At 45.8% G+C, this 21,376-nt stretch overlaps 2 protein-coding genes across 2 annotated transcripts in view; both read right to left on the bottom strand.

Annotated features, from left to right (window-relative positions):
* The window catches only part of LOC147012363 (uncharacterized), a 6,444-nt gene extending 3,504 nt beyond the window's left edge, over positions 1 to 2,940 (bottom strand). The window contains exon 1 of the mRNA XM_085856384.1: positions 2,904 to 2,940. Coding sequence (XP_085712510.1) covers positions 2,904 to 2,940 — 37 coding nt within the window. The remainder of the gene's footprint in view (positions 1 to 2,903) is intronic.
* Positions 2,941 to 3,123: 183 nt separating this feature from the next.
* Positions 3,124 to 21,376, bottom strand: part of LOC147012362 (uncharacterized) — a 36,353-nt gene continuing 18,100 nt past the window's right edge. The window contains exon 4 of the mRNA XM_085856383.1: positions 3,124 to 4,788. Within this exon, the coding sequence (XP_085712509.1) occupies positions 3,343 to 4,788 (1,446 nt within the window). The 3' untranslated portion in view covers positions 3,124 to 3,342. The remainder of the gene's footprint in view (positions 4,789 to 21,376) is intronic.

The raw sequence follows: 21,376 nt of genomic DNA, 5'->3' as shown, positions 1-21,376 counted from the left end.
TAGCTCTCTGGAGTCTTAAGGTGTTTCCTGGGTTACCTCGCTGGGGTCTGAGGCCACCATGTTTTTGGTCTTCTCAACCATGGTTCGACTTGGAACAGACTGCAACGATTTCTTAAAGATGAAGTTTATTTTTTCACTTTCCTCACTCATATTATCGAATTCCTGATCATATAACGTACAAATTGTTGGATACTTTGCAATACTTATGAACATCGGGAAACAGCAGCGTTTGTGGCTTTATTTGATTTCCGCACATGCCATAACCTCGATAATCTCTGAAACTGAGCCGAATTTCAAAATTTAAGCTCCAGAATTGAACTTAGCAGCAGTTCCGATGACTAAAAAATTGTTCATTTCTCCAATTCGGAAATTGTTTTGGGCGTCTCCGGGAGGTGTTTGATGTAACGGATCATTGCTTTCCAAGCCAACCATTCCTTATCAAACGTTTTGTTGAAGTGCTTCCTTGAGTGCTTAAGCCACTTGGCGAGCACTCCACAATATTCACAGTCACTGAATACCTTATATCGATCGATTTGAACAAAGGTCAGGAGCCGCTTGCCTGTGTTGCCCACATGTTGTTCTGTGGTGCACTGGGCAGTGGCTGGCTCACTAAAAATGTGAAATTTTATTTTCCACAATGTTTCCCCTTTATGTATGATCTTCCATTAAACATCACTTTGACGTCGATAAATACAAATAAATATTAAACATTTCATTTTTAAAAGTTTCTTCAACCGTTTCATGGAGTGCTTGGTGAAGGTACTTGGTGCACGTTATTCAAGCTTCAATAGTGATACCATGGTAGGAAGGCAAAAAAAAAAATATGATCACAATGAGTAAAAAATGTTTTCAATTGTTATGAAGTAATGAATCGCCAAATCACGGCATGCAAACCGAGAGGTAAGCATGCTCGCTCTAAGCTGTGTAGCCTGGGTTTGAATCCCAAAGCAGCTACAAACTGTCATACTGGTGTTTCATTGGCAGGGTATTTCATCAATGTGTGTGCCATCTCTCAGATGGACGTTAAACCGGGTGTCACATCTGCCAGAATCCCTCTCCCCAAGTCTCTCTCTCCTCTCCTCTTCTCTCTCTCTCTCTCTCTCTCTCTCTCTCTCTCTCTCTCTCTCTCTCTCTCTCTCTCTCTCTCTCTCTCTCTCTCTCTCTCTCTCTCTCTCTCTCTCTCTCTCTCTCTCTCTCTCTCTCTCTCTCTCTCTCTCTCTCTCTCTCTCTCTCTCTCTCTCTCTCTCTCTCTCTCTCTCTCTCTCTCTCTCTCTCTCTCTCTCTCTCTCTCTCTCTCTCTCTCTCTCTCTCTCTCTCTCTCTCTCTCTCTCTCTCCTCTCTCTCTCTCTCTCTCTACCACCCCTCTATCTCTCTCCAACCCCTCCACCTCCCCTGCTCCCCACCCTCCCCCTTTGTAGAGGGGACTGCAGCATGTACGAATCAGATTCAGAGTGAGTTTACTGGAGGGGTGCAAATGTTGCTGCACATACGAGTGTGCATGCATGCAGGCAGACCTTTGCCAGGTAAATAGCATGGGGTTTAAATGCTCCCGCACGGGTCTCTAAAGTGTGTGTGTGTGAGTGTGTGAGTGTGTGAGTGTGTGTGTCTGTGTGTGTGTCTGTGTGTGTGAGTGTGTGTGTGAGTGTGTGTTGGTGTGTGAGTGTGTGTGAGAGAGAGAGAGAGAGAGAGAGAGAGAGAGAGAGAGAGAGAGAGAGAGAGAGAGAGAGAGAGAGAGAGAGAGAGAGAGAGAGAGAGAGAGAGAGAGAGAGAGAGAGAGAGAGAGAGAGAGAGAGAGAGCGTGTGTGTGTCTTTGGTCATTAAGCATAACATATCATTCTCTTTGCTCTCCCCACCTCTCCCCTCCCCTTCCTTGCACTTCCCCCTTCCTATCTCCCACTTCGTCCCCCCCTCCCAGCTTCCCCTCCCTCCCTTTCCTCCATTTCCTCTGCCTCCGTTCCCTCCTCTATTTCTCCATTCCGCCTCTCTTGCTCTCTCATCCCTCCTTTCTCTCCCTCCCTCTTTCTCCCCCTCCCCCACAATCCTTAATTTCCCCGACAACGAAGCGACTGGTTGTATTTGCTCGTATTTCATAAAAGGGGTGGTAGGATATCCTCCAGGTGTGCACTCCCCTGTTATGCAATGGTTGTTTCCATGGCTCCTTGTCCCACACCAATGATCAAGTCTCGTTAAACAGGTGACCTAACTCGATCTGGTGTACACGACTAGAGACAATTTTTTGATTGAATACTAATCTACCCACATATACCTGTTATGTTATTCTTGGTCTGGTTTCTATAAAAAACAAGAAAATGTACAAAAATTTATTGCTGAATAATTAAGTGGTTCGGTCATCCCCTCCAACAGAGAGTGCTATGTAATCCAGTTTCCAAAGTGTTTTTCCATGTTTGGACAAGTTCGTGAAACGGCCGTCTGTGTTGTCCTTGTTCGGAATGGTGCTCTTCACTGGAGGATAGATACAGAAAGAAGTTCAGAATGTGTGGATGTGGAATCTATCTATAACTGTGTATTAAAAACCAAGTAAAATTGGGAAAGTGGGAAAGGTGATCTGCAGTGCGTACGGAAAGCCTACACCCCCTTTCAAAATTTTCATCTTTTGTTTCCTTATATCCTGGAATTAAATTGTGTTAAATCAAACCTTTTCCACCATTATTTACACACCATAACCCAAAACTTCCAAGTGAAAAACAAATTCTACAAATTTCAGAAAATATATAAAAATTACAAAACCAGAATATCTTGGTTGGATAAGTGTCCCCTTAGTTAAAACTTGGTGGAAACACCTTTGACATCAATTACAGCTGTGAGTCTTTTCGGATAGGTCTCCACCAGCCTTGCCCACCTTGAATGGGCCTGTGTCATCCTTTTTAACTGATTGAACACACCTGTGGCATTCTTTAGATGGTCCGCCATAGAAGACATGACCACGTTCTATCCCAATGAAAATCCTCCAAAGGATAAGAGAGACCGTGCCATCTTCTCTTGTATGCAGCTTGTGAGAGACGACAACACAAGGGTGAACACAGAACATGTTTACTGCAGAACGTTTGAATAAATACTTTTGGGGCGAAGGACAAGGAGAGGGAACAATGATGGAAACAGCAAAACAAAGGAATGAACGAATCATGCCTGTTGAGGCCCAATAAGAAAAAATATATCTGAAACCAACCACAAAATAACATTTACAAAAACAAATTGATAAAAGTGTAGCCGAAAGGTTTGCAGTGACGAGAGAGATGTTTCACAATTGTTTAAAGGACATTTATAACAGGAAGATATTAAATAATCAAAGCGGTATCACTGAGCTTTGTAGGAGAGAATAAGTTAAATATTCATCAGAACAAAGGAACTCATACAGCCTTTCACAAGACAAGGGACAGGAACAGACTTCAGCTGGTTGGTGTGCAGACCCAGCGCTGTGAGTTTGGTTAGTTTATCAAACACTCCATTAGGAACAGACTTCAGCTGGTTGGTCTCCAGACCCAGTATTGTGAGTTTGGTTAGTTTATCAAACACTCCATTAGGAACAGACTTCAGCTGGTTGGTCTCCAGACCCAGTATTGTGAGTTTGGTTAGTTTATCAAACACTCCATTAGGAACAGACTTCAGCTGGTTGGTCTGCAGACCCAGCACTGTGAGTTTGGTTAGTTTATCAAACACTCCATTAGGAAGAGACTTCAGCTGGTTGGTCTGCAGACCCAGCACTGTGAGTTTGGTTAGTTTATCAAACACTCCATTGGGAAGAGATTTCAGCTGGTTGGTCTGCAGACCCAGTACTGTGAGTTTGGTTAGTTTATCAAACACTCCATTAGGAAGAGACTTCAGCTGGTTGGTCTGCAGACCCAGCACTGTGAGTTTGGTTAGTTTATCAAACACTCCATTAGGAAGAGACTTCAGCTGGTTGGTCTGCAGACCCAGCACTGTGAGTTTGGTTAGTTTATCAAACACTCCATTAGGAAGAGACTTCAGCTGGTTGGTCTCCAGACCCAGTATTGTGAGTTTGGTTAGTTTATCAAACACTCCATTAGGAAGAGATTTCAGCTGGTTGGTCTGCAGACCCAGCACTGTGAGTTTGGTTAGTTTATCAAACACTCCATTAGGAAGAGACTTCAGCTGGTTGGTCTGCAGACCCAGCACTGTGAGTTTGGTTAGTTTATCAAACACTCCATTGGGAAGAGATTTCAGCTGGTTGGTCTGCAGACCCAGTACTGTGAGTTTGGTTAGTTTATCAAACACTCCATTGGGAAGAGATTTCAGCTGGTTAGTCTGCAGACCCAGCACTGTGAGTTTGGTTAGTTTATCAAACACTCCATTGGGAAGAGATTTCAGCTGGTTGGTCTGCAGACCCAGTACTGTGAGTTTGGTTAGTTTATCAAATGCTCCGTGAGGAAGAGATTTCAGCTGGTTGGTCTGCAGACCCAGCACTGTGAGTTTGGTTAGTTTATCAAACACTCCGTTAGACAGAGATTTCAGCTGGTTGGTCTGCAGACCCAGCACTGTGAGTTTGGTTAGTTTATCAAACACTCCATTAGGAAGAGACTGGAGCTGGTTGGTCTCCAGACCCAGCACTGTGAGTTTGGTTAGTTTATCAAACACTCCATTAGGAAGAGACTGGAGCTGGTTGGTCTGCAGACCCAGCACTGTGAGTTTGGTAAGTTTATCAAACACTCCATTAGGAAGAGACTGGAGCTGGTTGGTCTGCAGACCCAGCACTGTGAGTTTGGTAAGTTTATCAAACACTCCATTAGGAAGAGACTGGAGCTGGTTTTGCTTCATCTTCGACTCTTAGTTTCGTAACCAAATAATTAAACACCAAATTATATATAAAGAATATCTGGTGATATTAATGCCCAAGTCACATTTGGCACGGCGGCCGTAGGGTCTACAAAATCTATGGCCACTTGCAATTATAGGGCGGCCGCAGTATTTCCACGGTCACACAATGTAGCAGTCACATATGTTTTTATTTTTCGGGGAGCCGAATGGCGTATTTAGAAATTGTGGAGACCGAAAACGTGGGGGTGCCGTACGGTCATTGATTTGATGTCGCACGGTGACCTCACGGTGTCCCTGTGGCGGCCATAGAATTTTCAAGGCTGATGCAAGGTTGCCTCAAGGTGTCCGCAAGGCGACCGCAGGGGGGCCCTAAGGCGAACGTGCGGCCAGACGGACGGTAACGAGTGGGTTTTTTTTATTATCAGTTCTTTTGTTTCGGCTTGTCGAATTGCTACGGTGAACGTAGAAATGAAAAAGGTTATAACTCCGCGCTATAATTCCATGGCAACCCCTACGGCTTGTAAAATATAGCCATACAGCGTAGCGCCACCCTGAGGCCACCGCGCGTTTCTGTCAATTCAGAGGGCGTACGGCCGCCGTATCCTCGCCTTAGAGCAAATGTGACTTAGGCCTTAGCAACATGGGTGAGACATGCTAGCAAACAATGTCATAAAGACACAGAATCGAAAAGATGATACTTTCTGAAATATCCAGTGATATGTGTGATTGGGATGTGAAAATACCCCAAAGTAGAGGATGAAGTTTAAAAATAATCTCATTCCTTGTTACTTGTGTGTATCCAGAGGTTCAGATAATCAATGCTGGGACAACTGCAGTCCCATCTCAAGGAGATGGGGATGGGCCTGGCATCTGCCTGGGGGCATGGCCAGACGGAGGCCCCTGGAGTACCGGCGGAAAGTGGACGCAGCGACGTGCTGTTCTGGCACATGCTCCCATACCTGACCTGACCTGCAGTCCCATGGGTTGTTATTAAGTCGGATGTGCTGCAGGTTAGTCACGTGGATAGTAGAAGGCTTAAAATAACACAAGGATAAAGATCTACCCCCCCCCTTTCCCCCTACCTCCAGACAAGTGAACGCAAACATTCTTCAGTGGAGAAAGAGGAATATGCCATTGTTGAATCATTGCACAAGTGGCGACACTATCTGACTTGGTGCCATTTCACCCTGATCACCAATCCAAAATCTGAAGTCTTTACCTTCGGCTCCGAGCAATCGGGAAAGATCAAGAATGATAAAATAAAAAGATAGAGGATTGAACTTGCCTGCTACAACTTCGATACAGAGTTCGAATCTGGGAGCGAGAGCAGTGGCAGACACATCATCCAGAGCATCATGCTCGGCAATCAGTTCAGATACCTTAATCGAACTGTTCTGCCACCCCCGGCATTACAAGGACGGTACATTTCGTAAGAACTTGGAATCTTTCCTTCTCTGTTGAGGATGTGAAGAAGGTAACGGCTGCCTGTCCACTGTGTGCTGAGTGCAAACCAATATTCCATCAACCGCAACAATCACTTTTTTTGCCTGGTGTTGGCTTAGCGGTTCAGATGGTGGCTTGGGATCCAAGGTTCCTGAGTTTGAGGCCATGTAAATTAACACCAGTGGGTTGACCACAGCCCGTTGTCATCGTTCCGAGGTCGGTGAAATGGGCACCAGTGTACTGGTAATAGGGGCACTGCATCAACGGCATAGCTGGCGCTCGAACCAATGATGCAACCAGCAGACGATGGGAAGTCACATTTGATAAAACCTCCACAACCCTTTGAAAGACTCAGTATTGATTTCAAGGGGCCCTTCCCATCATCTACCACTAACTGCCACTTGCTTACTGTGATCGATGAGTCTTCTCGTTTCCCATTCGCTTTTCATTGTCCTGACATGACAACTTGCACCATGAGTAGATGTCTTAGTCAACGTATTGTTATATTAGGTATGCTTGGGGGAGGGGGGGGCTTACATAAATTCTGATAGGGGAATTTCCTCTTTGTCGTCAGAATTGAAGCACTTCCTACACTCCCATGGTGTCTCGAACAGTCGCAACACCATGTATAATCTCGGAGGGAATGGGCAGTGTGAACGTTACAATGGTGTGATTTGGAAATGGGCATTGTGAACGTTACAACGGTGTGATTTGGAAGAATATTACTCCAGCTCTCAAATCACGAGCACCACCAACTCCTCAATGGGAGAATGTTCTGCCAGATGCCTTGCATTCCGTACGTTCACTGTTCTTGAGTGTGACAAACGTTACTCCACAGGAGCGTTTATTTAATTACCAATGTCAGTCTACAAGTGGCTGCTCAATTCCGACACGGCTATAGTCACCTGGACCTGTTCTCTTGAAATGTCACATGCGGTAATCCAAGTATGATCCTGTCATTGAGGAGGTGGAACTGTTTAAGGCTCACATGCGCTACCCTGGCAGGAAAGAGAAAACTGTGGCTCTGCGTGACCTGACACCATGTGGTGAGGTCCAAAACTCTGGTGGCTTCGATCCTCCAGATTGCGGTAGTGTGTGTCAGGGTGGTGCTGAGGTGTTGTCCACCAGACGGTAGTCTCCTTGGGTTAACCTGAGGAGGTCCCTTCGGGTGGGTGCCTGAAATGTCCTATTCTGAAGAGAGGATGGTCCCCTGTCTCTGTTATCATCTGAGCTCAAGCTTTTGAACATCGGTATTGCAGCACTCTCTGGGGTTCGGAGACCGGATAGTGACGAGATCAGCTTAGGATGGATGGTTGCAAGCTCAAGGATGAGAGGGTCACTGAGAAGTTTTCGAACAGGATGAGTGGCGATGTGGGGGGTTTGTGTGCTTTGGGGAATTCTGAAGAATGGTGGAATGCCTTCAAGACCACCGTCCTTGATGTAGCCGGTGGATGCCTTGGAACTCACTGTAAGGTGAAGAAGAATTTTGTGTATCTCAAGGGACACTGGATACCATTGACTAGAGTCACAAGGCCAGGCTTATTGGCATGCTGAGCTGTTCAGGAAGTTGAGGCGTAAAACTGTACATGCGCTGAGGGTGGACAAGGAGGACTATGTGCAAAGAATCTGTGAGGGTGTACAGCATCACCTGTGGTCAAGTGATTCTCATTCTGCTTACAGAAGAATTCGCACATTGCGTTCCTCCAAGCCCATCCCTCAGTGTACTGTAGTTAGAGTGGAGGGTGGTGGGGTCTTTATAGTGGAGTCCGAAGAGAAGGCCCACAGGGCCGGTTACTTTGAGCATCTGTACCAGGCTGATCCACCAGCTGTCGAGTTGGATGTCACGGGTGTTACTATCCCTATTTCTGACCCTCCAATCCACCTTCATTTGTGGAAACACAGGCTGCCGTGAACCGGTTGAAAAGGGGTAAAGCTCCTCGGATCTGTGGCATCCATACTGAACTTCTCAAGGCTGGTAGAAATGCTGTACTCATGTCGTTGCATGCAGTTCTGTGCTATGCCTGGAACACAGGCATCATCCCAACTGATTGGAAGAGGGGTGTGGTTGTCCCTCTCTGGAAAGGAAAGGGTGATCTCCAGGACTGCAATAACTACCAAAGTGTGACACTTCTCTCAGTGCTGGGCAAGGTCTTTGCTCGGATAATTATTGATAGGGTTCACCACCATCTGCTTGAGCACCAGCACAGAGCAGTTAGGCTTTACACCAAAGAGGTCTATGATTGACCGTATCCTTGCCCTTTGGGTCCTAACTGAACACAGATAAGAGTTTTGGCAGGGGCTGCTTGCAGCCTATGTTGATCTCTGCAAAGCATTCGATTCAGTTAATCAGGAAGCCCTCCGGTCTTCGTGGGATGCCACCAAAACTGATCAATCTGATGTTTCAACTATATTCTGGAACTGCCAGTGCTCTGAGTTGTGGTGATGCCATCTCAGACTTATTTCCAGTTGTTACTCTAGTTCGCAGAGGTGTACACTGGCTCTCACACTTTTCAGCACTTGTATGGACAAGATTATTGGGAGTATGTTGGAGAGATCAAGCTGTGGTGCATCATTTGTGAATGTCAAGATCTCTGACATTGATTTCACAGATGATGCAGTCATCTTTGCGGAGACTCTGGACATCATTTTGGGCTCCCTCGAGGTGCTGAATGAGGAGCCAGAGCCACTGGGATTACAGGTTTCCTGGGTCAAAACTATGATCCAGGCTTTCAATAACATCTTGGATGCTGCTATCTTGTCTGGTACTTGTTTGTGGTGAGGATGTTGAGGTCATGGAGAGATTCACTTTCCTTGGCAGTGATATTCATGTCTCTGCTGGCTGTGAGCCAGAGGTCAACAGATGTCTGGACCGAGCCTGGGGAGTCATGGATTCACTGGATCATGGGGTGTGGTGCTGGAGTGTGTTTAGGTCCTTGGTGCTTCCAGTCTTGCTCTATGTATGTGAGACTTGGACTCTGACGAAGGATCTGAGACAGAGACTTAATTTCTTTGGTACCATGTGCTGCTCACCAGATTCTCTCAGCGATGGAGCCTCATGAGTGGAGGAGGCCAATGGGCTGACCTCCTGCCTCGTGGTTCCAGCAGGTTGATCGGCATCTCAAGGAGAAGGGGATGAGCCAGGCATCTTCCTGGGGGATGGCCAGACAGAGGTCTCTGGAGTACTCGTGGAAAGTGGACACAGCGACGTGCTGCTCTGGCCCAGGCTCCCATACCTGACCTGACCTGACCCTCCACCCACCCTGTGCCCCCCCACCCCCACTGTACATAATCTTAGACCTCGATTTTTTTAAATGTTGTAAATAAACTTTAGTACATCACGGCTGATGAAGGTCGTGGTCAAGTTTCATCGAAATTGTATGTGTGGTTTAAACGAAGAAAGCAAATACCTATTTTGAGGGGCAAACCCCATAGATCCCTTCCGGGTCCGATTTTTTTAAATGCCATGATCAAACTTTGGTACATCACAGGTGATGAAGGTTGTGGTAAAGTTCCATCGAAATTATATGTGTAGTTTCAGTGAAGAAGTTGCAAGTAGTTTTGGACGGACAGACTGATGGTGTGCTATCCCATTTACTCCCTAGAACGATGTTCCTGGTGAGCGAAGAAGACATTTACCTTTTTAATTCATCATAAAATGACGAGGTGATTTTTTTTTTGCAAAACAGTAAGGTGAGTGAGGCCAAACATGTTATTTACTGTACTCTGCTGTAAATACAAAATGCAAACGAGATGACAACCTGTATGTGGTGCTTCAGTGAAATGATATTCGACAGTAATATACTCTGAAGATATCAGGACTAATGTCATCAAATGGCCAATAACACCGACACACTTGGGACAAACCAGAGGTTGCATTGCGCTAAAAGGGTCCTTTTCAGGGACAAAAACCATGGACCACAACAAGACCAGTGGGTCCCTCCTTCCCTCCCTCTTCCCTGTGGGAGAAAATAATTATATTAATGTACTCTCAATTATAATTGTTGCTGGTGCTTTATAAATTTAATTTTTATGCTACAAGTCAAATTGGATGTCAGTTATGCTTCCTTTTAGCCAAGAGTCTTTTGACCTTTTTGTTGATAAAAGGAATGTCTTGCTATGGAACAAAGTGACCTGGTTGACAGCACCAACTTTTGCCATGATTACATCATTCGCTTTTCACCGAGGAGACACGTATTGCATTTTGAATTATTTTGCCTATAGGCTTATCAGCTCCCTCCACTCTCCCAAAAAGCATTTCCAATGCCAGAAAATGTAATCTTATTTTAGTGCAAATCATTGTAGATGTTTACCATCTCGGTGGCTTGTATTCCATAGTACTGTGTTAATAAAATTATCTGATGTAATGTACTTTCCGTTGTGGACAGTGAATTAATTGTGGCTTTCATTTGAGTAACAGGATTTACATCGAGTCGGTTAAAACGTAAACTACAAAATTCAACAACACTGGGTTGCATTTCCAACCCTGGTGAGGTAGCTCAAATCCGAATGTGCAATCCTTTAAGAGTCTGAGCTATCCTGGCAGGCCATAAAATAACAAATGCAATGACTTACTTATCGTGTCCACAAAAACAGCAGTTGCAGTACACATGGCTAGATGTGGTTCAGCCAAAGCTGAGCACAATTAAACTGACCCTTATAATTAAACTGTCAAATCCGATGCTGTGCAGGGCTGTTCCAGCAGGGGTCATGTCAGGAGATGCTGCATGGTTTGTGGTTCAGTGCCGCAGTCACACACAGTCTTCCTGTCATTTAAGTATCCCCATTTGGAGAGAGTGACTTTTGTTCTTCCAACACCAGATCTAAAGGCCCGGTCACACCTTGACGTTTTAGCCAACGTATGCCGATTTTTGAATTTTTTTTCTAAAACGCTGGCACACGTTGAATACGTTATGGGTAAGTTTTGATAACATTGAGAGCACGCTGAAAAACACTGCCATACGTCGTTGTACGCTGGCTTTAAACGTTGTACTTTTTGGTTGTCCTCAAATTTTTTCATGCTTGAAATTTCACGATGTATGCCGGCGTATGACTCACACGTTCCGCTACGCTGACCACAAGTTGTATGCACGGTCTGCGATCGTTGACAGACGTCAACACATGCTACTTGTAAGTTAATCATAAGTTGAGACACGCCGAGGTAATGTTTAGCGTACCCGAAACTTATTTATAACCTTTGATTAACGTGTTGTTGGCACGTTACGCGATCGTTGCCACACATCGACAGACGTTACTTTTAAGTTACTCATAGGCTGAAAGACGTCGGTATAATGGATCGTCCTTGTGTCAGCGTCCACGGCCACGGCCAGGACACTTATTTGCAGCATTCTTCAAACTTTTCTTCGGCATGACGAGGATGTTCACACTTCGATGTCGAGCTTGGCTATGATTCCAATTGTCCATTGACAGCGTCTATTTAAAATAGTCGAGTTTGAGCGTTTTAACACGTTCAGAAGAAACGCTTCAAATTTCCGAGCGCCAGCGTCAAAAAACAAAGGCGAGTGACAGCAATTTAAATCGTTCATTGTAAACAATGAAACTAGCTGAGTGGTACCGTTTAAAAGTCGTTGAGTGTAAAAAAAATCCAATTGTTGAGCGCAAGCGTCTACTTTCAATAGTGGAGATGCAGCCATTTAAATCGTTGAGTGGCAGCCTATGAATAGCAAACCCTACGTCACCGGCAAAGATAAACTGCCGCACGATATGGATAAGTTAGGCTATCGTTGGGCATAGTTTGTGAACGCCGGCTTCACGATAATTATTCGTTGGTATATCGTATCTATAAGTAATCAAAGCGCTCTATGCACATTATTAGTTCATTGTGCATTTGTCCGACCCGTTATGAATAGACCTAAATCGTAAAAACAAGCTATAGCTCATTGTTGAAAAAGCCCCATAAAAAATTAGCCGCGAAGAACTTCGAACAATGGTGAAAAGATGTCTCCTACCCGTGGACACGCGGATGCAAGGAGGATCCATCATAACCCACACCCTCCCCCTCACACTCACCTACTACTGCCAACATGAACAAACTACTACTAATACTAATACTGATACTGATACTGATACTGATACTGATGACATGGACATCGACTCAAAAAGGACTCGAAAACACTGTTGGGTTCCCATTTTATGAGCAGCATTTTTATATACCAATTCCCAAAACCGCTGGGAACACGTCTTTATATGGCAGTTGTAAGTTAGAAACACGTTAATTTTTTTTTTGTCGACCGGAAGACGTCATTGGAATACGTGTACATACGTCGATGTGTGTTGGGACTACATAAAGAATTGGTTCAAAGCACGTCAAACATAAGTTAGAAATAAGTTTCGCGTAAAAAAGACATTACCGCGACGTGTTTCGACTTATGAGTAGCTTATAAGTAGCCTTTGTGGACGTGTGTAAGCGTCCACATATCGTGTGTAAAACTTATCCCCATCGCATGCGGAACGTGTGTCATACGCCGAGTACGTCGTAAAATTTTGAACATGTTTAAAATTTCTTGACGTACTCTACTTACTACGACGTATGATAGCATACTTTAGCGTTCTACTCACGTATACCAAACTTACTCATACCGTATTTGACGTGCCCCAACGTTTTAGACACATTTTTCTTCGGTCGGCATACGCTGGCAAGATCGCCAAGGTGTGACCGCGATGTTGTCACTTCCATTTCTACGGCAGTTATGATTCGAATCGTTGTGCGTCAGCCTTTTAATAGGCTATGTCACGACATCGTCGGTGATGCGTGCAACGCGCTATGCCTAAGTTAGACTATCGTTGGGCATCGGTTGTGTAGGCCGACAACAGGTTCAGCATTCGTTGGTATAAGTTATCTATAACACAACGAAACGTTCTGTGTCCGTTACCAATGCGTTATACATAAGACCAAGTCGCTATGAATACGTCCGAATCTTTAAAAAAAAACATCAAAAGTTCAACGTAAGCCAGCGTTTTACATACATTTTAATACGTTGCCATCGCTGGCTAAAACGTCAAGGTGTGACCGGGCCTTTAGTCTGTTCAGGCATTTCCACATTGCATAGCTTGAATTTGCTCCAGGGGATTTGAATCTGCTCCAACAAATGCCATGTGATTGATTATTTGAAATAATGCTTTACTTTTACTCTGCTTAAGACATGTGACGTCATCATGTCGACGTCACCCTGCTTCACACAGGAGCTTTTTGCTTGTGTGATTGGAATCAAAGGGTACCTAAGATTTGCAACTTTTTATTGTGACTATGTCTTAAGAATGAAATATTTTATTGTGATGACGTCTTAAGAATGAAATATTTTATTGTGACTGTGTCTTAAGAATGAAATATTTTATTGTGACAGTGTCTTAAGAATGAAATATTTTATTGTGACTGTGTCTTAAGAATGACATATTTTATTGTGACTACGTCTTAAGAATGAAATATTTTATTGTGACTACGTCTTAAGAATGAAATATTTTATTGTGACTACGTCTTAAGAATGAAATATTTTATTGTGACTACGTCTTAAGAATGAAATTTTATTGTGACATCTGTCGAAAGAATACAGGTTTACTGGAAAAGTCCCTGGGAAAAAGTGTTGTGGGCTTTAGACCCTTCTGTTTGGCAAAAACCGAAATTACCCTTTTATTCGTGTACAACATACAAAAGTACATTTTTTTTAAACCTGAAAATTTAAAATAAACCTCTTTAAAGTGCATGTGGACATAACTTGTAAAATAAGAACTAAAAATATCTCTTGGGAATTTTCCTTCCACCATTTATTTATTTCACATAGTATATGTGAATTGCATGTCCATGCACACGTGAAATATAGTTTGTTTATAAATCTTGTGATTGAACACGATTCAGCCTTGAAAAGTCATGTGAAAACCAATTTTTTTCTTTATTAAAGACCACGATTTTCATTCCTCTGCATTATGAAAACATACCTTCTTTGGGCGGTGAATAATAGACCGCTGTCGCAATCGCTCCGAACAAAACATGCATTACCTCGTTTTCTTTGCATGGGTTGTAATCAAAATGTTCCTTTGTTTCTTAAAAAGGTAGCTATGTTAAAAAAGGTAACTTACGAGGGGTAAGAGCGGGGAAAGGGAGAGAGGAGTGGGGGAGAGACAGCAGGGAGAGAGGAGGGATGGGGAGTGAGGAAGGGTGGGGAATCGAGGAGGGGTGAGGGAAGGGAAGACAGATGTGAGGTGGAGCGTTAATTACCACCCGGATGCGTCCGGAGACAAACACTGCCGAGACATGTGCAGAGACAAACACCGCCTGGACGTGTCCAGAGTAAAACACTCCCAGATGCATTTGGAGCCAAGCTGGCCGGAGACAAACACCGCTTGGCTACATCCAGAAACAAACTCCCGTCTGGACATAAACATCGCCCGGACATGTCCGAAGACAAACCCTGCCCAGAAACGTCCGGAGACAAACACCATCCAGACATAACCACCACCTGGATATGTCCAGAGACAGAGAGAGGGAGGGGAGAATGCGAGAGCGGTGTGGGAGGAGGGTGCTGCACTGTATTGCGAGGGGGTAGAGCATTGATGGGACAGAGAGAGTTATGCTTTTTGAACAGTGCGTGTGTGCACGCACACGCGCACACACACACACACACACACACACACACACACACACACACACACACACACACACACACACACACACACACACACACACACACACACACTTGGCTGATATCAGCAGCAACACAAAAATCATGAGTAGCTTTCACCAAAAAACAACGTTGCATTTATATCGACGTTTCAGGGCTATGTTCACAAACATTAATCTTTATAAAAAGCTGCATGTGAAGGGTGGAAAAAAATTTGGCTCGATAATTAAGAAAACATGTTAATATAGCAAAAAGCTTGGAGATCGAGTGCTATTTCCCAACAACTCACTCAGGGTGATGGAGCATGAACTACTTTCTCAGGGTGATGGAGAACGAACCACTCACTCAGGGTGACAGAGCATGAACCACTCACTCAGGGTGACAGAGCATGAGCCACTCGCTCAGGGTGATGGAGCATGAACCACTCCCTCAGGGTGACGGAGCATGAACCACTCGCTCAGGGTGACGGAGCATGAACTACTCACTCAGGGTGACGGAGCACGAACCACTCAATCAGCGTAGTGGAGCACCAACCACTCGCTCATGGTGATGAAGCACAAACCACTCACTCAGGGTCATGGAGCATGAACCACTCGCTCTGAATGATGTGGCAGGCAAAAGTGTCACAGTGAGTGAACGATTCGCTCAGAGGAGGTTGTGCGGATCCACTATCGACTGTAAGGAGTTCAGCAAGTGGCTTAAGCACTCATGCAAACACTCCAATTAAATGGTTGATAAGGAATGGTTGGCCATGATCTCTGCATATCATATATGATCCCTTTAACTATAAATCCAGTCTTCACCACGCACATAGCAGTTAATGAAATAAAATGAATTCGTTAAAATAATGACTTTATGCACAAAATAGTTGAAGCTTAATGCGGAACAACTCTGGAGACATCAAAAAGTTCAATCACCCATGAATTAATCATTGCGGATAATCTGCCATCTTGCCTGCTCGTCTGGACATGCCTCGTCCACGCAAATGTTATAATTTTTTTTTTTAAAGGTCTGTTTGTTTTTTTTTTTACCAGATTTGCTTTGATTCCCTGTGGAGCACCTCACGGAACCTCCGAAAATACATACACAGATGTGGCAGATGCTTTGGATCAGTAGTCGCTCTGAGGGACTCTCTGAGTGGCGATGTCCATCAGTGAATGCATTAAATCATGTAGCTCAATGAAGCACCTTAATTTTGGCACGTTCCTAAATTTTTTGTTCACTCAATATAATTATCCAAAAGGTGAGTTTAATGAAAATAGAAAAATAGAAAAGTGTGTTCACAAGACAATTCACAAGAAAAGTTGAATAGAAAAAGATAAGTTTAATGCTTTGGAAATTTCATATGTTCTTGTGAATCTATGGAGAAGGAGGGAACATAGCCTTGCGTGCTTAAAGTAAATAGGTATATCAGCTTAGTTATAAGACTCGTTATTTCTATAAATTATCAGATTTCACAAAAGATTTTGACACTTAATTTGTCCAGACAATATCGATCCTCAAAACCGAAAAAATATTTCGATGATATACCTTAATTAGTCCGTGAGGGTAGATCGTGGAAAATCGTATCATATAAGGCAAGAAATCAGTCCAAGATCCTAATTTAAAAACTATAGTACTTATAAAAGTGATGTAGACAGCAATTCATAGCCATGACGAACAGGCATTTGGATAATATGAGTGAGGAAAGTGAAAAAAACAATCTTTATCGTTAAGAAATCATTGTGGCCTGTTCCAAGTCAAGACGTAGTGGAGCAGGCCAAAAACATGGTGGTTTCAGACCCCAGCGGGGTTACTCAGGAAACACCTAAAGACCCGAAAGTGAGGTGCCAAGGATCGCCTGATAAAGGATATAATTAAATAAGGCTGTTAATTATCTTCAAAAGGGATGTTTTAATTAACTCAAACATACAATTTTAATTCATCCACTTCCTTGGAGTTTTCTTGGTATGCTTGCAAAGTTTCAGGCTGATAGGTTTCATAGTTTTGGAGTTATGGAGGAGACACACTGACACACTGACACACACATTGACATTCATAGTGTAGAATACAGATCTTAATTTCACTTAAAATGCATTGTTCTCTTACAATTCTAATTTTATTTCAGTGTTTTTTGGAACCAAAACTAATACCATGTTATCAACCATGAAAAATGAAATCCGATATTGAATTATAGTTAATATAAAGCTATGAGAGTGTAAGAAAGTACAAGCCTTAAAAAAAGGCTCCACTGAGCAAACAAAATGGAGGTGATTTCATTTTGAAGCCCCCCCTGAGTGAGGGAAATCACTCCTTGAACTGAGAAACCTCTTCCAAATGGACTGACAAACCAACCGACTGGTGGATATTATATATATATATATATATATATATATATATATATATATATATATATATATATATATATATATATATATATATATATATATATATATATTGTTGCGAATTCGCGCCCGCCGGCGTGCGAGCGGCCACGTAACTCGAATCGCGGCACGTCGCCCACCAGACGGACAATTCCGTCGTGACCCTCTCGAACTAACGCCGGGAACTAGTCAAGGGTGGGCCTTTCGGCCTCACCACGATCGTGCCAATCGGTCCCACGCGTGGGATAGGGTTGTTCGCCAAATTCGACCTACCTAAGTACCCACACGGAGGGTAGACCGGGCGATCGCACCTCGCCGCAGGTCGACTTCGGACACGGGCCACATTAAGCGACCCGTTCCGTACTATCGGGATAACCGAGCGGTGTTATCGTCAACCTCGACGGTTCCGATTAATTATCGGGCGTATTTAGCCCACTACCAACCCTTTACGTGAAGCAAGATGGAGATTCAATTAAAGAAAAGACGAAGCGAAACGGGAAAAACAGTTCAACATGAGGCACATTTATTCCGCGGCACACGGAGAGCACACATATACAATTACAACAATTATGCACCAAAAGCAAATGTAACAAAAGAACACAACAATGCAGATCTACTACCGACTACGCGAGCATGCGGCAACACTTACACAGTTTTACTTTACAGACGGCGCCGACAACACATATACTCAAAAGCAAAAGAAAGGGGCCACCCTCAAATACAAGGGGACAGACGGGGCTGTGGGCCGAGACCGCGTGGAGCCTACCCGTCCTGTGATGAGCCGCAAATGTCGCGGCGGTGCCCCGACTCCGCGCTCCTCCGCGGTTTCGTTGGCACTGCTTGGAATGGGGTGGGAACGGGGCCCCCTTTTCGCACTATCTCAGCGCGGGGGGAAACAGGGGTGGTTGTTGATGCTCTGGGGAAAGAGAAAAAGCTGGCTTGCTTGGGTCCCGCGACGAGCGACTCCACTGCAACCTCGACCGCGTTCCCGGCTTCCCATCTCTGCAGCTCCCTGACAGACTCCGAACCCCGACAGACCGACTCTCCTCCAGACCCGTCTTGACTGCTGCTGCCACACTCCGCCGCCGCCACACCTCTCCAACTCGCCCGAGCCCAAAACTCCGACTACCTCCAACTGCTTCCGACCCAAAACAAAACTGACTGAATTCGCCCTGCGCTCGGCGCTTTATAGTACGGCAGGAGAACCCATATGCAAATTTCCGGATCAGGATGAGCTCGGGGGCGGAGCCACGCTCGCCCATTGGACGGAGGAAAAGTGGGCGTGAACCTCCCCTGATCCTCGAATTTGCATATATCGATTCTACTCCGACGCGCCTGGAGGCGGGGCCAAATCGCCCCGCGCTTAATGATTGGAAAGATCGGAAGTGGGCGTGTATCATTCCTGATCCGACTTTTCCTCGGAAAGGCCGCTTTTTGCACCCGCGGCTCAGCGCGCATCCCGCACGAGGCCAGGACAGCCTGACGCTCGGTGCCCACAAGCGGTGCAGGAATGGCGGCAGAAGGAGGAGAGGTGAAGGTGGTGGAGGGTTTATTGTGGTGGTTTATGGCCATGGCGACGCTTGGAATGGTGGTGATGCGATGTTTGCGAGAGCGAGTTGTGAAGGTAAAGGTCGTGGCTGTTGGCGTTGTTGTTGTTGTGAAGTGGAGTTGCAGTTGGTGGTTGTTGTGTGATGGCGGTTGAGACGTGGTTGGTTCAAAATAAAGATAGAACAGAAAAACGGCTATCTTAAAGGGTCGCAGCCCGAATGAATCACCTTTATTCCCTCTAAACAACGGGTTTGGGCTAACTACACATGTACTTACAGAGATATCTCACCTACGGGACCTGAATGGTGGTTTGCGAATTTCCTCAACCACAACACTACCCCCTCCCCTTTTTACAGACTCGTCCCGAGTCTTCAAATTTTCGTGTGCCATCATGTGTAGTTCTCCCCTAGTACGTTTTACCTACGGATCCCTGAGTGTGACATTCATGGTATTCGTGTCCCCAAAATAAATAACCTGAGGGCTGAGTAACTAACTAAACAAACCCACTCACACGGACGACTTAAATAAAATTGTCGGCGCTAAGACAGACATGCCGGGGGCGCACTCATATTTACAGTACATCTTACCTTAACTTACAAATTTTACACTAAACCATGGCTCAGGATCAATGGACTCTGCAAAAAGAAAGCAGTAAGCAGGGAGCCAGGCTGCTCGCATGCAGTCTCTGGCTCAAACAATGCAGGTGACAGGGAACGTGGCCGGCTGCTCACACGCAGTCCAAGGCCTTCCCTTTTGAAAATGAACCCAGTGAACCACAACGGTGCATGGGCTGCACAAACGCAGTCTCCGTGCCAGCTCAAGTGGCACACGCAATGAGCACAACGGATGGATGGATGGATGGATGGATGGATGGATGGATGGACACAAACATGGTGCATGGGCCTTCACTGCAGGCCCGTGTTGTAGCTGCCAACAGGGCAGTTCTTGCAGCTTGCAAACTGTTGCTTTGATCCTGGCGCACATGGAAATGAACAGGGGGGGGGGGGCAAAGCAAAAATTGAACGGGCCTGGTGAACAGGGGCAGTGAGCATGGCATGGCAAAGGTGAGCAGGCAACCACAGCCTGCAGAACAGGGCCACTGCAGGCAAACACAGCCGGCAGACGATCTGGCCGGCACGGGCCTTGAAGTAACACAGCCAGCAGATGAAGTGGCCGGCACAGGCCTTGAAGCACAGCAGCTGCAGACGATCCAGCCGGCACAGACCTTGCCGCAAAACAACAGCTGCCGAAGAAGTGGGCCGGCCTTTGCCTTGCAGTGGAGGTTGGTGGAGGCAGTGTGGTGGTGCTGGCCACTCGGAAGGCGAGCTCGGACCTACCCTACGGTCTCCCTCCCAACCTATCGCCTTTGCCTGTTACTGTCCCTACCCACTCCCTTAATTTGTGAAACCCAATTTAGCCCCAACTTATTTTTTTGTTGTTTTTATTTTTACTTCCCCACTATAAATCGTCCCCTAACCTCCTTTACTGTCCTTGTTCGGCTAACCGATCCTGTCACCTAGCCTACTCCCAACCCCTACGTTCCCTTCCCGGAGGGGAATAAGGGAGAGCTAGCGTCCTATGTCGAGGACCAACTCAAGCCTCAAGGTGGCCTCCCCAGACTTCAGCGATCTAACCCAAAGTGGGTCCAGCGGCCCACAACGAGAGCAAGGGGATGGATGGTGCAGAGGGGTACATCTCCTTATCTACCCTAACCATTGAACTGTTAAACTACCCCGGGGCTTTCAACAAGTGCCTCTCGCTTAAACTATTGGTTCTATCAACCCAGATTCCCGTCGCCTGTGTTGGTGTCCTCACAATTTCGGGCCTCACCCCCCAATTTTCTTTCCGTGCCCTCACACGGTCTCATGGCTGGGACGCGTGGCTCCTCTTGGCAGGCACTACCCTCTGCCGATTCTCCAGCTATGGCACCCCCAGGCACTACACTGCCTCCGAGCCTACCAGCTCCCTAAACACCGGGGAGTGCCCCCATAGCACCTCCCCTGAAACGCACACGTGGCAGGCTGGCTTCCCGGGCCCCTTTCTGAGGGTCACCCGTGCCCACAACACTGCCCACGCGGCTAATGGCGCCCCGGGCCCCGCATCAAGCGGACGCACCCGTGCCCACTACGCTATCCCGGCCCCCCATGGGCCCTTGGCCTACTACGGCCGACTAGCCTGGTGCCCGGGGTACCCACTCAGCGATACTCACCTTTCACAGCCACGCTCCCAGCCCGTCAACAGGGCTCCTGCACCCCTCCAAATGGGTATTGGGCCTACATTCCCACCAACAACAAAACGACTTCCATTTTTCAATTTGACTAACCCAGCTAACTCACTTTACACTGACCCCGGGGTCCCTTGGGCGGGAGTCACTCCTCCCCCCAATCACTCATCGCACCATGCATTCCCCATTCGCTCCACTCACACAGACCCGCTGGCCTCACTCACTCACCAAGCACATGTACTCACCTCACAACTCACCACTCTTCAACACACACACCGCTGAACTCTGCCATCCTTCTAACTACATCCCCTAACTAACTCGTGCTCCCACGTCGTCCCTTACACTACAGCACGTTCCTTTTAACACTACGT

This window comes from Eptatretus burgeri, chromosome 15 (genome assembly GCF_056783735.1).
Source record: "Eptatretus burgeri isolate ZD-2024b chromosome 15, Ebu_testis_v1, whole genome shotgun sequence".
NCBI lineage: Eukaryota > Metazoa > Chordata > Myxini > Myxiniformes > Myxinidae > Eptatretus > Eptatretus burgeri.
This window is presented reverse-complemented; position numbering and strand designations above follow the sequence as displayed.